The sequence below is a fragment of the Zea mays genome, chromosome 3 (genome assembly GCF_902167145.1).
Source record: "Zea mays cultivar B73 chromosome 3, Zm-B73-REFERENCE-NAM-5.0, whole genome shotgun sequence".
Lineage (NCBI taxonomy): Eukaryota > Viridiplantae > Streptophyta > Magnoliopsida > Poales > Poaceae > Zea > Zea mays.
The window spans coordinates 143,054,320-143,070,878 of record NC_050098.1 but is presented as its reverse complement, the minus strand read 5'-3'; the positions used below and the strand labels follow the sequence as shown (position 1 = coordinate 143,070,878).

Sequence of the window (16,559 nt, the reverse complement as noted above, 5' to 3'; positions counted from 1 at the left end):
GGCGTCCCGGCGTGTGGACCCCCCGGCGGCACAGCGGGCGTGGCCATCCCGACCCGGCGCATGGTGCGACGACCTGGCCACGGCGCAGGCGCGACTACCCGACCCCGACGGCGCGCAGCCCCGATGAGGGCGCAGCGTGCGTCTCCGGCCAGGCACGGCCGCCTCCTTCAGGCATGACCCGGCCTCGGCGTGCGCGCATGTCCCCGGCCAGCGGCGGTGGCAGCCGGGCTCGACTGCATCCTCCACCGAGCTCATCTCCTCCCCGGCCTTCCTGCGCGCCGCCGCCTCCACGCGTCGCGCCCTCCCCGGCGTCCGCACCCCTCCTCGGCGTGCACACCCCCACGCACAGCGCCCACCTCGGTCTTCCTGCGCGCCGCCGCCCTCATCGCGCTGGCCACCTAACTGCCAACGCTGACACCCAGCAGCGCTAACTTATCGAGCTTCTTTCATCACCGTCATCAAAACCACCTGACAGGACCGGCGCAGGCACTTGCCCGGCTGGAACCGTCCCATCGCCCTCCCCTTCGTCGCCTTCGTTGGATCCGTCGCTGTCGCGGCCTTCCCGACCGGATTCACCGTTGTTGCGACCTTCTCGGCTCGATCTGCTGTCCCTTTGGCCGGTTCGCGTCTTCCCGGCCGGATCCTTCGCTGTCGTGGCCTTCCCGGTTGGATCCGCCGTTACCCCTACTATTCTGTTGCGGACGTGGACCCCATGACCGGTGCAGACGCGTGCGCTGCCGTCTGCCTCCCTGGCGGGGCTCCTCAACATCCGGACGATCAAAGAAGCAAGAAGGTCGACCTGCTAGTGCCCTTTTGTTGTGTCGCCCTCGTCGATCGTTGACACTCGAACGTCGACCCCTCCCGAAGAACAGGCTTCTGTTGCGTGCCTCCCGACCACGACCACCTCGACTTCGGCTACCTCGGCATCTAGGGGCTATCGTCTCCTTGGCGCACACACCGGTCTCTGCTCCGGCCGCAACATTCGCACCCTCACGACGCTGCAATTGCGGGGGGATTTCAACCCGTCGGCTCCTACCTTTAGCCTCTACTCCAGTCTCATCGTGTGTGGTGTCCCCGTTACGACTGTGGGGGGATGTTAGACTGTGTGTGTGGGTCGGCACCACTGTTGGGCTGCCGGCCCATTAGGGTTAGGGTTGTGAGTCTATATATTGTACCCCATCTCCTATCAATACAATCAAGCACTTCACAATTCTTACAATATGCTCCAACGTGGCACGCCACGAGGGTATCCGGTTTGAGCAAACCCAATTTTAGACGGTTTTACACTGGCCGACAAAGTTAGAGGACCTGTTTTGCCGGTTTTCTAAGTTTGGTGACCCAAGTGACACAATATGCCAAGTTCAAGTGCATTTTACTCGGAATAATTATTACAGTGGATATCGCTGCACCATTTAAGCTTTTGGGTTGAATTGGTTAGTGCACCCACTCTAACATGGTATCAAAGCCAGAGGTCTCGAGTTCAATCTCGGCAAAGGCTTCATTTATGCCTCCGTCCCTTTATTTATACGCTTGCGCCTTCCTCTCTGGCTGCACGTGAGTGAAGGTGTTGAAGTGTAAGTGTATAAGTGAATTGTCTACCTTCTACGAAGTTAAGCTTTTAGGTTGAATTGGTTGGTGCATGCACTCTAACAATAATAACTAAAAAGTTGTTTACTAGTGTAAATGCATAAACAAGATTGTTTCATATCTGGCATACCTGCAAGCCAACAATCTCCGATAACAATGTCAACTCATTAAGTCCTTGAACTAATTGAAGCGGTTGATTCAGTGAGACCCAATGACCAACTTTACTACCTTCATATTGAAAGATAAATGAATGAATAATTGAATCATTTACAAATGGGACATGAGTAAACATATACAAGAGCACACAAGACTGTTTCAAGAAACTGTTAGACTACCCGGGGGTGTTAGACTACCCGTCTAGGGTTTGTGCTATTCCCTGTGTAATGACCATTATACCCCTGTGTAATGGGCCTTGGCCCAGTTACTCTCCCTATTTAATACCACTCCCAACCCCTGATTAGGGTGTGGGTTCAGTCTCCAACATGGTATCAGAGGTCTAGGTTTAGGTTTTCTGTTTCCTCTCCCCTGCGCAGCCGCCAGGCCGCCGACCTCTGGCCGCCGCCACCCCCGAGCCGGCGAGCTCGGGCTCCCTCCGGCCGCCACCCTATTCCTCTCCCCTCCCCTACTCTCTCTCCTCCCTACCTTGCTTCGTCCGCGCGCCAGGGCCGACCGCCCCTGTCCTGGCCACGCCAGGTCGCGACGACCCCGCTGCCCTGCGCCGTGCCCGGCCGACCCCGCGCGTGCCCCGACGGCGCGCTGCATCGACCGGCCGCGACCCGACGCGTCTGAGCCGACCAAGCCACCCGAGCCGGCGAGCTCGGGCTCCCTCCGGCCGCCTCCATCCCTTCCCCGACCGCGCCTCTCCCTCATCTCCCCTGCGCTGGCCGCCGGTCTCCAGCCGCCGACCACCGCGCGCCGTACAGCCGCCGCCGCAGCGTGCAGGCGGGCCTCCCCTCACCGCGGGCCGTCGCCGCTCGACCCGTCCGCGCCGACGCCGTGCGCCGCGGCCAAGTCGCCAGGACGCCGCCGCGCCGTTCTCCTGCGCCGCCCCGACGGTCGCCCTCTGCCCCGACGTCCGTGCGGCCCCTCGTCGCTGCAGTGCTGCACCGTCCGTCGCGCCCTGGTGCCGACCGACCGGAGCCCCGGCACAGGACCTGTCGCGCCGTCCAGGAGCGCCCGCCCGGCGGACGCGCGCCCCTGCTGTTCCACGCGGATCTGCACCCCTGCTGTCCCGTGTCGTGGACGCCCGGTTGTCCAGTCCGCGCCTCCCTGCGTCGGCTGACCGCTCCCCGGCTCCAGCAGTGCCTCGCCCCTCCTGCACCGGTCGCCATGCCCGCCGCTCTCGTGACTGTGCGTGTCCTCCTCCACGACGGCCAGCTCATCCGTGGCATGTTCATGTCCTTCGATCCAGTCTGGAACCCTATTCTTCGGGACTGCGTCGAGGTCCACCCTCAGGCGGGCCGTCACGTGCCTGGACCGCTTGTCTTTCCACGTGCTACGATCGCCTCCCTAGCGGTTGAGCCCGTGTCCTCTCCCTCCCTTCCTAGTGCACCTGTCGGGGCACCTTCCCTGGCCCTCTCCGCTCACACCGTACCCTCGCCACTTCCACCTCCCCGAACCACCACCGATTGGGTGGTTGACTCCGGGGCCTCCTTCCACACTACCCCCACCACTAATTCGTTACTCCACTCCCATCCACCCCACCCCTCACATCCTACCTCCATCGTCGTCGGTAACGGTTCCACCCTCCCGGTTACCTCAGTAGGTACATCGGTTCTTCCAGGACCATTCTGCCTTAACGACGTCCTTGTTGCTCCCGGACTGACTCATCCCCTCCTCTCGGTTCGTCGCTTCACTAGTGACAACCAGTGCTCTATGGAGTTCGACCCCTGGGGCCTCACCATACGCCACCTCCCCACACATGATGTGCTTGCTCGCTGTGACAGCTCCGGCCCCCTCTATTCTCTTCACTTGCCCTCCACTCCCCACACCAAAGTAGCCTCATCTCATGCTCTCGCTACTACCACCACCTCCTCCGCCATTTGGCACCGTCGCCTCGGGCACCCTGGACCTGACGTCATGTCCCAGCTTTCCGGCCACTCAGACATATCATATACTCGGGGCTCTTCTGAGCGCCTCTGCCATGCTTGTCAGCTCGGCCGTCACTCACGTCTCCCTTTTTCCACTTCCACGTCCAGGGCTGTTCAGGCCTTTGATCTTGTCCACTGTGACCTCTGGACGTCTCCTGTCCTTAGCCTCTCCGGCTACAAGTACTACCTAGTCATTCTGGATGACTACTCCCATTTCCTTTGGGCTTTCCCCCTTCGGCTGAAGTCCGACACGTTTCCCACCCTCACTCACTTCTTCACCTGGGTATCCACCCAGTTCCGGCGCCCGGTCCGTGCCCTGCAGTGCGACAATGGCCGCGAGTTCGACAACAACGCCTCCCGTTCTTTCTTCCTCACTCACGGCGTCCAGTTGCGTCTCTCGTGTCCCTACACCTCTGCTCAGAACGGCCGGGCCGAGCGTATGATTCGCACCACCACCAACATGATCCGCTGCCTTCTCTTTCAGGCGTCTCTCCCCGCCACCTACTGGGCAGAGGCCCTTCATACTGCCACGCATCTCCTCAACCGTCTTCCCTCGAAGGCGGTGAGCCACCCTACTCCTCACTTTGCCCTGTACGGCACAACCCCTTCCTACGACCACCTGCGCGTGTTCGGCTGTGCCTGCTACCCTAACACTTCCGCTACCGCTCCACATAAGCTTTCTCCTCGCTCCACCCGCTGTCTATTCCTTGGCTACTCCCCTGACCACAAGGGGTACCGGTGTCTGGACCTCACCTCCCACCGCATCATCATCTCTCGTCATGTCATCTTTGACGAAGATGTGTTTCCCCTTGCAGGCTCCACCCCACCCACCGATCTTGACTCCCTCCTCGAGTCCGATCCGCTTCCTCCCCCACCTTCGGCTCCCCGACTTGCGCCGTTACCTGCTCCTCGTGCGGCCCCCACGACCTCTTCCGCGCCACGCGCGGCCCCGTCGACCCCGCCTGCGCCACGCGCGGCCCCGTCGACCCCGCCTGCGCCACTTGCGGCCCCGTCGACTCCGGCTCCTGCGCCACACGCGGCCCCGTCGACCCCGCCTGCGCCACGCGCGGCCCCGTCGATCCTGCCCGCGCCACGCGCGGCCCCGTCGACCCCGCCTGCGCCTCGCGCGGCCCCGTCGACTCCGGCTCGATTCGCCAACCCCGCCCTCGTCTACCATCGCCGCGGCCACGCCACTACCTCGGCGCCCCCCGACTCGGGCCCGTCAACGAGTGCGGCCCGATTCGCCGACCCCGCCGTCGTCTATCACCGCCGTGAGCCGGCCCCACCAGCCGCTCCCGACGTCCCGGCGGTCCACTCCGAGTCGTCCGTATACCACCCGGTCGCCATCCACCGCGACCCCGGGCACGTCCACCCGATGGTGACTCGGCGCGCTGCTGGCGTTCTTCGCCCCGTCGACCGGCTCATCCTGGCAGCTGCTACGACCAGCACTCCACCCGACGCTTCGCCGGTACCCTCCTCCGTTCGCACTGCCCTCGCCGACCCACATTGGCGTCGTGCTATGGAGGAGGAGTACGCAGCCCTCTTGGCCAACCACACCTGGGACCTGGTGCCGCGTCCACCAGGCACCAACGTGGTCACCGGCAAGTGGCTATTTCGCCACAAGCTGACCTCGGATGGCTCCCTCGACAGGTACAAGGCCCGTTGGGTCCTTCGGGGCTTCACCCAGCGCCCCGGAGTGGACTACGACGAGACCTTCAGCCCTGTCGTCAAGTTCGCCACTGTTCGCGCCGTCCTCTCCCTCGCCCTCTCCCGCGACTGGGCGATCCATCAGCTCGATGTCAAGAATGCCTTCCTCCATGGCACTCTGACGGAGACTGTCTACTGCAGCCAGCCCACCGGCTTCGTCGACGCTGACCGTCCGGATCTGGTTTGCCGGCTGAACAGGTCCCTGTACGGCCTCAAGCAGGCGCCACGGGCTTGGTACAGCCGCTTCGCCTCCTACCTGGCCTCTGTCGGCTTCGTCGAGGCCAAGTCGGACACGTCCCTGTTCATCTACAGGCGCGGCGACGACACCGTCTACCTCCTGCTCTACGTCGACGACATTGTGCTCACGGCATCCACCGCCGACCTCCTTCAGCGCACGATCGTCGCCCTTCAGCGGGAGTTCGCGATGAAGGACCTGGGGCCCCTCCACCACTTCCTCGGCGTCACCGCCGAACGTCGGCCCCAGGGTCTCTTCCTCCATCAGCGCCAGTACGCCATCGACATCCTGGAGCGGGCTGGCATGTCTGACTGCAAGCCCTGCTCCACGCCTGTCGACACTCAGGCGAAGCTCTCTGAGGACGACGGGCCTCCGGTCGCCGACGCGACGTCCTACCGGAGCCTCACCGGCGCGCTCCAGTACCTCACGTTCTCCAGGCCCGACATCGCGTACGCCGTCCAGCAGGTGTGCCTGCATATGCACACTCCGCGGGAGCCCCATCTCACTGCGCTCAAGCGGATTCTACGCTACCTCCGCGGCTCCCTCGACTACGGTCTCCTACTCCGCCCATCCCCGACGTCGGCGCTCGTGGTCTACACCGACGCTGACTGGGCTGGCTGTCCCGACACGCGCCGGTCCACCTCCGGCTACGCCGTCTTCCTGGGCGCCAACCTCGTCTCTTGGGCCGCCAAGAGGCAGCCCGTCGTCTCTCGCTCCAGCGCTGAGGCCGAGTACCGTGCCGTGGCCAATGGCGTGGCCGAGGCTTCCTGGCTGCGCCAGCTCCTCCACGAGCTCCACAGTCCCCTCCAGCGCGCCACCCTCGTCTACTGCGACAACGTCAGCGCGGTCTACCTCTCCACCAACCCCGTGCAGCATCAGCGCACGAAGCATGTGGAGATCGACCTGCACTTCGTCCGCGAGCGTGTCGCTGCCGGTGACGTCCGCGTTCTCAGCGTCCCCACCACGCTTCAGTTCGCCGACATCTTCACCAAGGGGTTACCGTCGAGTGTCTTTTTAGACTTCCGATCCAGTCTCAACATCTGTACAGGATAGAGTTGTGACTGCGGGGGGGTGTTAGACTACCCGGGGGTGTTAGACTACCCGTCTAGGGTTTGTGCTATTCCCTGTGTAATGACCATTATACCCCTGTGTAATGGGCCTTGGCCCAGTTACTCTCCCTATTTAATACCACTCCCAACCCCTGATTAGGGTGTGGGTTCAGTCTCCAACAGAAACTACATAGGTAAGTAAGTGCATGTTGATACAAGTTCTCATCTGGTCATTAGCTATAGAGAAAAAACAGAGTTAAATGCATGAGCAGCCCCTGAACTTGTCAAGGGATGTCAATTAGGTCCATGAACTTTGAAAATATATTTCTAGGCCTTTGAACTTGTAAAGTGGCACATCATAGTGGTCGGTATGGTCCAAAATGGACATGTGATACAAGTTTAGGGATGTATGTACATCACTTAACAAGTTCAAGGGCCTAGAAAAACATTTTCAAAGTTCGTAGACCTAAGTGGCATCCCTTGACGAGTTCAAGGGCCACCGATGCATTTAACTCAAAAACATATTGCTGACACAAAGAGGCTGACTCAGGTACTCAAACCATTGAACGGTTGGATTAGTGTCAAACTCTACCTGTATCATATGAAATCCCTACAATAGTTTACATACAAAAAATGACCCATAATATCAGAAAATAATTAAGATGTGGAGGAAATCAACAGCTTGCTGTGCAGGTAGTATGTTTTCTCACAAACATTATTAACATAATTCATAGGACTGTAAATGCAAATAAATACCTGCAAGCTTCCCATTTACAAATACACGTGCTACATCGCGGATTTGATCTATGGTTAGTGATGGAAGAAAACCTTTGGAATTCCAATATAAAACATCCTCTTCAGAAATGTTCACCCTGTTGAATCAGTGTGTATAGTAATTACATAACGAAACAAGTGGACTGTCAACACAACAGAAAGTGAAATACACAAACTGCAGATCAGTAGAGCTAATAATGCAAGAGAAAACAAATGAACACTAGTTAGTCGCTAACCAATAGTCTGAGACAGAAGACTTTGGTCACGTATCAAATCAACACGAATCCTCTTTCAAAAGAATTCAGTTGGTTTTTTCTCAATTTAGCCCGCTTCTATGAATAATCAATTCAAAAATCCAATCAACAACAGAAGAAACAAAAATAAGAGGAATAAACCAACATTAAGAAAAAATTGACAATGATAAAATTACTTAGCAAACTTCTAAAATTTTGTGCTTAGTTCTAACTTTGATTTTCATACGGAAGAGAAGTAGTTCCACAAACAACAACCAAGAAGTCATTAAATTTTCAAAGACTTGGTGTGCACAAAATTGTTAAGGCCCATATTACTCCTATGGCCTGCTAGCTATATATATTTGTTAGAGTATATGGATTAGGCCCATGAGGCTAAGCCCATGTGGCCCATGTATAAACTCTATATAGCCACCCTCTAGGGTTGACCCTGTTAATCCAATGATTATTCTCCTGACATGGTATCAGATTAGGGTTTCGCTCCTCCCTCACCCGCCGGTGGCTAGGATTTCCTTCCCTGCCGACCGCCGCCTCTCTGCTCCCTCCAGGCGCCGCCAGGCGCCCTGCCCTGGCCGCCGCCGCCCCAGCTCCCGCACGGCCCGCGCCCTGTGCTGCCCGGCTGCTGGCGGCCGCGCCCACCGTCATCGGCCCCCCTCTCTGCTCCGGCCGTCTTCCTCAGCGCCGGCCGCGCCCCCTGCTCCGGCCGCCCCTCCAGCTCCGCCCCTCTCTGGTGGATAGCGTCGGTCGCCCCAACCTCCGTCTTCCTCAGCGCCGGCCGCGCCCCCTGCTCCGGCCGCCCCTTCAGCTCCGCCCCTCTCTGATGGATCGCGCCGGCCGCGCCCCAACCTCCTCTGCTCGCCGGCGCCGATGCCCCCTGCTTCTGCCCGCCGCGCTGCCGCGCCGCCACCCGTCCCCCCATGGCTGAGCAGCCACCTCCTCCTTCTCCCTCCTACTTCCACGTCTTCCCTCCCCTCTCCTCCTCTTGGGCCCGCGCCGCCGCTGCTCCACCCCGCGCCCCCTACGTCGCGCGCGCTCCCCCGGTCTCCCCTGCGTTCGGGCCCGAGTGGGGGTCAGGACCTAGCGCCGTCGATGGGGCCCTCACCGCTGCGAGCACCGCCTCTGCCCTTACTGCTGTGGCGACAGCGATTCCGGCGGGGGTTGCAGATCCCGAGACCCTCCCCCGCCAATCCCCCCGTCGCTGGTCGTCGATCAGCGTCAGTGAGTACTACCGCAAGATGAAGACCATGGCAGACTCACTTGGCGATCTGGGCTGCCCCGTGGAGGACCGCATGCTCGTCCTCAACGTCCTCCGCGGCCTCAGCGATCGCTACACCCACCTCCGGTCGTTGATCATGCGCCAACGCCCCTTCCCTACCTTCCTCCAAGTCCGCGACGACCTTGCCCTGGAGGACATCACTCTGGGTGCTCAGGCTGCATCGATCTCTAGCCCGGGGTCCTCGTCCTCCTCGACAGCACTGGCGGCTATCACCCCGACCCGTCCACCTACTCCGTCACAGTCTGCCCTTGGCCCTCATCAACCCGGGCCGAGTAGGGGCGGCGGGGGTCGAGGTGGCGGAGGCGGTGGTGGCCGTCACCGCCGTGGTGGCCGCGGTAGTGGTGGTGGTTCCGACGGTGGTGCCCGTGGCAACGCACCGACACCGGGACCCCAGCAGGGTGCGCCTTGGCCCACTTTCCACCACCCGTGGTCAGGGCGCATCTCCATGTGGCCGTTCCAGGGGCCAGGTTCTGAGGCTCGTCCCCCGGCGGCCATGTTCGCTGGTGCGCAGCCGGGGTTCACCTCGCCACCGGGGTTCGCCTTCGCCTCTCTGTCGCCCTGGACCTCGACGCCTGCCGCTTCGTCGTGGCCCACGCCGCCGGCTGCTCCACCGTCCGGGCTGGTTGGTTGGGACGCGGTCGCCCTGGCTGCCTTCCAGACTCCCCCACTCTGACTCCGCCGATGGGTCCCGAGTGGATCGCGGACACCGGTGCTACCTACCACACCACTCCCGACCTTGGTATACTCACCTCTGTTCGCCGTCCTTCCTCTCTCCCTTCGTCCATCATGGTGGCGAATGGCTCGTGTCTTCCTGTCACATCTGTGGGTGCCGCCGGCCCTCCCGGCTCTTTTCGCATTCCCGATGTTCTTGTCGCTCCTTCTTTGGTCCACAATCTTCTTTCTATTCGCCGTTTTACTCCTGATAATTCTTGTTCTGTCGAGTTTGACTCTTCTGGTCTTACTATGAAGGACTCGGCAACTCGACGCCCCCTCCTCAGATGTGACAGCACCGGCCCCCTCTACACCCTTCGGCTTCCGCACGCCACCTCTTCTTCGTCTTCGTCACCTGCCACTGCTGCTGTTTTTGCTGCCACCACGTCTTCTACCACTTGGCATCGTCGCCTTGGTCACCTCGGACACGATGCCTTGATGCAGCTTACTCGTAGTGCCACTATCCCATGTACTAGATCACATGATGAGCATCTTTGTCATGCGTGCCAGTTAGGCCGCCATGTTCGTCTTCCTTTTTCTTCTTCTTCCTCGCATGCTACTCATGCATTTGATCTTGTATACTGCGATTTGTGGACTTCACCTATTACCAGTATGTCAGGCTACAAATACTATCTTGTGGTGCTTAATGATTTTTCTCATTATGTGTGGACTTTTCCTTTGCATGCCAAGTCTGAGGCTTTCCCTGATGGAATAAGTCATGTGTGGAGGACAGTCCGCAGTCCGCACAGCATCTCTGCTGCAGGACAGCAGCAACACAGCAGCTTTTAGACAGCAGCAACACAGCAACTTTTGACTGCAAGGACTGCGGCAGACAGCAAGGACTGCGGCAGGCAGCACAGCAGCAGTCTTTTGACTGCAAGGACAGCCTGCAGGCATCTCCTTTTTCAGTTTTCAGTTTCAGCTTTTGGAGGACAACAGCTTGCTGCAGTTTTTCCTTTGACTAGAGTACAACAGCACCTAGTGGTTAGTGCAGTTTGTAGGACAGCATATTCGCAACTCTAGGAAGCATATGCTGCAGCCCCTTGGGCTATAAATATGTATCCCGACCCTTAGACGGGTATGACATTGTGTAGTGTTTGAGGAAATAAACAGAAAATTGCCCCAACTCATAGTGTCATCCTCTGATGAGAGTTAGAGTCCCTCTACTTACAATTGGTATCAGAGGCAAACTATCCTGTAGCCTAAACATCTCTTGTTCATCTCCTTCCCGCGCCTCTCCCCACACTCAGTCGGCAGCAAGAGCTCCAACTGTTCCTTCCTCTCCTGCTCAGACGAGCAGCCTTTCGTCTGAGACAGCCTCTTCCACTCGCAGCGACCCCTCACTAGCCCACCATGTCCCTACGCTCGGTCACTTCGAGTGCGTGGCGCCAGCAGGAGGCGATCGACTTCGACGATGCCTTCGCCCCTGTAGCACGGATGGAATCCGTGCGACTCCTCCTCGCGCTGGCAGCCCTGGAGGGCTGGCATGTTCATCACATGGATGTCAAGTCGGCGTTTCTTAACGGCGACTTAAAGGAGGAGGTCTACGTACACCAGCCGCCAGGTTTTGCGATCCCTGGCAAGGAGGGCAAGGTGTTGCGCCTGCGCAAGGCTCTCTACGGCTTGCGACAGGCACCAAGGGCGTGGAATGCCAAGCTGGATTCCACGCTCAAGAGGATGGGCTTCATGCCAAGCCCGCACGAGGCGGCCATCTATCGGCGGGGCAATGGAGAAAATGCCCTGCTGGTGGGTGTCTACGTCGACGACTTGGTGATCACCGGCGCCAAGGATGCAGAGGTGGCAGCGTTCAAGGAAGAGATGAAGGCCACCTTCCAAATGAGTGACCTGGGGCATCTCTCCTTCTACCTGGGGATTGAGGTGCACCAGGGAGACTCCGGGATCACACTTCGCCAGACCGCCTATGCCAGGCGCATTGTTGAGCTGGCTGGGCTCACCGACTGCAACCCAGCTCTCACTCCGATGGAGGAGAGGCTGAAGCTGAGTCGCGACAGCACGACGGAGGAGGTGGATGCTACTCAGTATCGGCGTCTTGTGGGGAGCCTTCGCTACCTCGTCCACACACGGCCTGACTTGGCATACTCCGTCGGCTACGTTAGTCGGTTCTTACAGCGACCGACGACGGAGCATGACCAGGCTGTGAAGAGGATCATCCGCTATGTTGCGGGGACTCTCGACCACGGTCTCTACTACCCGAGGTGCCCTGGGGAGGCACACCTTGTCGGGTACAGCGATAGTGACCACGCCGGCGACATCGACACCAGCAAGAGCACAAGCGGGATCCTTTTCTTCCTCGGCAAGTGCCCCATCAGCTGGCAGTCGGTCAAGCAGCAGGTGGTGGCCATGTCCAGCTGCGAGGCCGAGTACATAGCGGCCTCCACCGCTTCAACTCAGGCGCTCTGGCTTGCTCGCCTGCTCGGTGATCTCCTTGGGAGAGACGTTGGAGCAGTGGAACTCCGGGTGGACAGCCAGTCCGCCCTGGCGTTGGCCAAGAACCCCGTGTTCCATGAACGGAGCAAGCACATCCGGGTGAGGTATCATTTCATCCGTGACTGTTTGACAGAAGGAAGCATCAAGGCGCGATACATCAACACCAAGGATCAGCTTGCGGATCTGCTCACCAAGCCCCTTGGGAGGATCAAGTTCCTTGAGCTTTGTTCTAGGTCTGGAATGACTCAACTTTCCCACAAGGCGACACACAAGACTTAGGGGGAGAATGATGGAATAAGTCATGTGTGGAGGACAGCCCGCAGTCCGCACAGCATCTCTGCTGCAGGACAGCAGCAACACAGCAGCTTTTAGACAGCAACAACACAGCAGCTTTTGACTGCAAGGACTGCGGCAGACAGCAAGGACTGCGGCAGGCAGCACAGCAGCAGTCTTTTGACTGCAAGGACAGCCTGCAGGCATCTCCTTTTTCAGTTTTCAGTTTCAGCTTTTGGAGGACAGCAGCTTGCTACAGTTTTTCCTTCGACTAGAGTACAACAGCACCTAGTGGTTAGTGCAGTTTGTAGGACAGCATATTCGCAACTCTAGGAAGCATATGCTGCAGCTCCTTGGGCTATAAATATGTATCCCGACCCTTAGACGGGTATGGCATTGTGTAGTGTTTGAGGAAATAAACAGAAAATTGCCCCAACTCATAGTGTCATCCTCTGATGAGAGTTAGAGTCCCTCTACTTACATTCCCCGCCCTCCGCCACTTCTTCGCCTGGGTGTCCACTCAGTTCGGCTCACCATTAAGGCCGTTCAGTGTGACAATGGTCGGGAGTTCGATAACTCCACCTCCCGCGACTTCTTTCTCTCCCACGGGATGCAGTTGCGTATGTCTTGCCCATATACCTCCTCCTAGAACGGCAAGGCTGAGCGCATGATCCGCACGACCAATGACACCATCCACACTCTTCTCCTCTAGGCGCACCTACCGGCACGCTTCTGGGCCGAGGGCCTCCAAACCTCTACCTACCTCCTCAACCGTCTCCCTTCCACTGCGTGCCCGGCCCCCACTCCTCACCAGGCACTCTTCGGTACTCCTCCGCGCTATGACCACCTCCGTGTCTTCGGGTGTGCTTGCTACCCGAACACCGCTGCCACTGCTCCTCACAAGCTAGCACCCCGTTCCACCCTCTGTGTGTTTCTCGGGTACTCCCCGGACCACAAGGGCTACCGCTGCTTTGACCTCATCTCTCGCCATGTGGTGTTTGATGAGTCCGTATTTCCCTACTCCACCACCACACCACCCTCCTCCGACCCTGACCTTGACCTCTTCACTCTCTGTCCGACTGACGTGGTGGTCAAGCCACCTACCATTCCTCTCTCTGCAAGTACTCGCTCACCGCCTGTCGGTCCTACTCCCGGCCCGGTGCCTTGCCCGGGTCCGGTGGTGTCGCCTATGGTGGTGTCGCCTCTCCGCGGACCCCGTCTCCGATCGCCCCCGGGCCGAGCGGAGGTGGTGGGACTGCACCGCCTGCGGGGCCGTCGGTACCGACCCCTCCGGCCCGCTTCGCCCAGCCGGTGCGCGTCTACCAGCGCCGGCTGCCACCGCCGGGGTTCGCACCTCCACCGCCGCCGTCCCCACCGAAGACCTCTCCTCCGGCGGCACCGCCGGTGGCCCAGTCTTCGCCAGGGACACCTACACCTCTGCCGCGGCCACCCGCAGCACGTGTCGAGACGCCGGTGTACCACCCACCGCTCCTTCACCGCGACCTGCGGCACGTCCACTCGATGGTGACGCGGCACGTGGCTGGTACCCTGCCGCCTCGAGTCCTGGCGGCCACAACCAGAGACTCGCAGGTTTCTCCGGTACCCTCCTCCGTCCGCACCGCCCTGCTGGACCCCCACTGGCGTCGGGCGATGGAGGAGTACGCGGCGCTCGTCGCCAACCAGACGTGGGATCTGGTGCCCCGTCCGCCCGGCACCAACGTCGTCACCAGCAAGTGGATCTGGACGCACAAGCGGCGAGCCGATGGTACCCTAGAGCGGTACAAGGCTCGCTGGGTTCTTCGGGCTTCACTCAGCGCCCCAGAGTCGACTACGATGAGACCTTCAGCCCGGTTGTGAAGTCGGCCACCGTCCACACGGTGCTCTCACTGGCCCTCGCTCGCTCCTGGCCAGTTCACCAGCTCGACGTCAAGAAAATCAGTTTTTCTGGATGAGTTTGAGTGTTGGAGGCTTGCCGGTGCTAGACATCTTGAGGATTTGGGTCCTGGTGCTGCAATTTTCAGATCAAGGGTTCTACTGGGGGCTTAGTGAAGAACAGTTGTGTGGGTGTGTGGCCTGCTTGCACTTGTGCTGCTGTCCTTTTGCGCGCTGCTGTTTCCACGCGCAGATTGCGTGCTGCTGTTTCCACGCGCAAAAGGAAGCTGCATTCCTGTGCGTAGCAGATTTGGTGGTCTTGTGTTTGGTCAGGGTTTGGTGGTCTTGTGTTTGGCCTTTTGTGCCATTGTACTTTGGTCCATTTGGGACTGTTTCTTCTCTTAATTTAATGATGCGCAGCTCTCCTGCGCGTTCACGAAAAAATATATCATATAGGTGGACCTTGCTTAATTAGAATATTTATTCAAATATGATTATATTTTTTATTTTCCAAATATTAGTATATGTATATTTAACATATCACTCCTTTATAAACACAAACAAACATGTGTTCTGGTGGTAGGCACCAAATGTTTAGAGCTAGGAGGAGGCGAGTTCGAGTCTTCATACACGCGCTCTTTCTGCTATTTATTCCATTCCACGATTTCGGGCGCTCGCACGGTCGCTCGCGAGAGGGACGCACAGGACGCACGAAGATTTTCCCACTTATAAATATAGTAGAAATATATATAGCAACATAACACATAGGAGGCAATACCAAACATAGCAAATATGAACATTGAATACTGGAACTGGACAATTCAGAATTCAGATTTCAGAACATCAGTCATACCAGTCACTAACACAAAGAATGAAAGAATGAAAGAAATTGAGGGCTGTGCAGGCTGCTGTGCAGACTGCAGAGATGAACAGATGGGTGCAGCAATGAACAGAGAGATGAACATAGGGGAATTCAAGAGGGGAACAGATCACAGAGGAGTGCAGCGATTAAAGGTACCTTCAGACGATGTACTCATCTTGCCGCTGTGCAGGCTGCTGGCCACCGCCACCGCCAAGGAGGCAGCAACCATTGAGGAACAAGGAGAGGGCAGCCGCCGTTGAGGAACAAGAAGAGGGCAGCTGCTGGAATCAAACAGTCGCTGGTAGGACAGGGAGAGGGGCAGAGGGTAGCAGCCAGTTTTACTATAACCCTAACACTAATGGGCCCTATTACCAGCCCATTAGTCGTTCCCACCCAAATTGGGCCCAACCAGGAGTCCACCGCAAAAACAGATCCTAGTCATCCCCACCCAAATTAGACGACTAATCGCGCTTAGTCGACGATTAGTCGGACGACCGGATGATTAGTCGAGCAGATCGGGTCGTAATTCCTGGTTGCATCAACAAAACCGACTTGCCCGACTAATCGCGATTAGTCAGACGACTTGAAATCATTGGTGGAATGTCAAATGAACTAAGCATTATCTAGTTAATAAAGACATGCACAGATGGTTCTCAATCGGGGCTGATGTAACAAACTTTTTTGAACAGCATATAGGATAACATTCACCTGGTAGTATATGAAAGGTAGTCAGAGATGTCTTTTGTCACGTTTAAGTGCTCTAATATCCCCTGAGCAGTAAAGATGCCTTCACCCCAAATGCCAACAGGTTCTTTAAAAGTCCACCAAGTAGTTGAGAGATAGGGGACACCAATAAGGGATAGAATTCTAGGTTTATGCCTACTTGAATAGCTGGGGGACCCAGATTCGACATTGAAAAACGATGTTTGTGTACCAACCTGAAAAGATATGAGCAAACAATTAAAACATGTATCACCTATACATGTTCAGTTTCTTGTTAAGTGTATACCCATGTTTATCGTCTTCAAGTGGAACATTTTTAGATAACGATGTCAAACCCAATTATTTTGATTTCTTTATTAATACAACTCGTTATCAACTTGAGAAAGCATGAAAATAAGAAGCTTGCAGTCCCAGACAACGTTCAAGGATTCAATAATAGAATAGGTTCCATCTACTGTAACAATTCCAACAATAAAATTGTAGGTGAATTCTAATGGTTGACAAATTTGGGTGCATATAAGGAATCAAGGAAACCAAATATTTCACAATAGAACTATGATATATATTATTAACTGCAAACTGTTTTTACAAGTCGAGTCAGATTGAATCAATATAATTACTATGAAAACATATTTTTGACCATTTAGTAAATCTTAAGTATATTAGTAATGGAAGTTCTAAAGTTCAACTGTAAGAACACT

The 16,559-nt window shown here is 57.3% G+C and overlaps 1 protein-coding gene across 2 annotated transcripts in view; it reads right to left on the bottom strand.

Moving 5' to 3' along the window:
• Positions 1–16,559, bottom strand: part of LOC100274607 (beta-galactosidase 15) — a 64,428-nt gene that overhangs the window by 11,029 nt on the left and 36,840 nt on the right. For both annotated transcript variants that reach the window (XM_008676212.4, XM_008676211.4), the window contains 3 exons: positions 15,844–16,073; positions 7,425–7,540; positions 1,718–1,815 (listed from right to left, as the gene is read on the bottom strand). In XM_008676212.4, the coding sequence (XP_008674434.1) occupies positions 1,718–1,815; positions 7,425–7,540; positions 15,844–16,073 (444 nt within the window). The remainder of the gene's footprint in view (positions 1–1,717; positions 1,816–7,424; positions 7,541–15,843; positions 16,074–16,559) is intronic.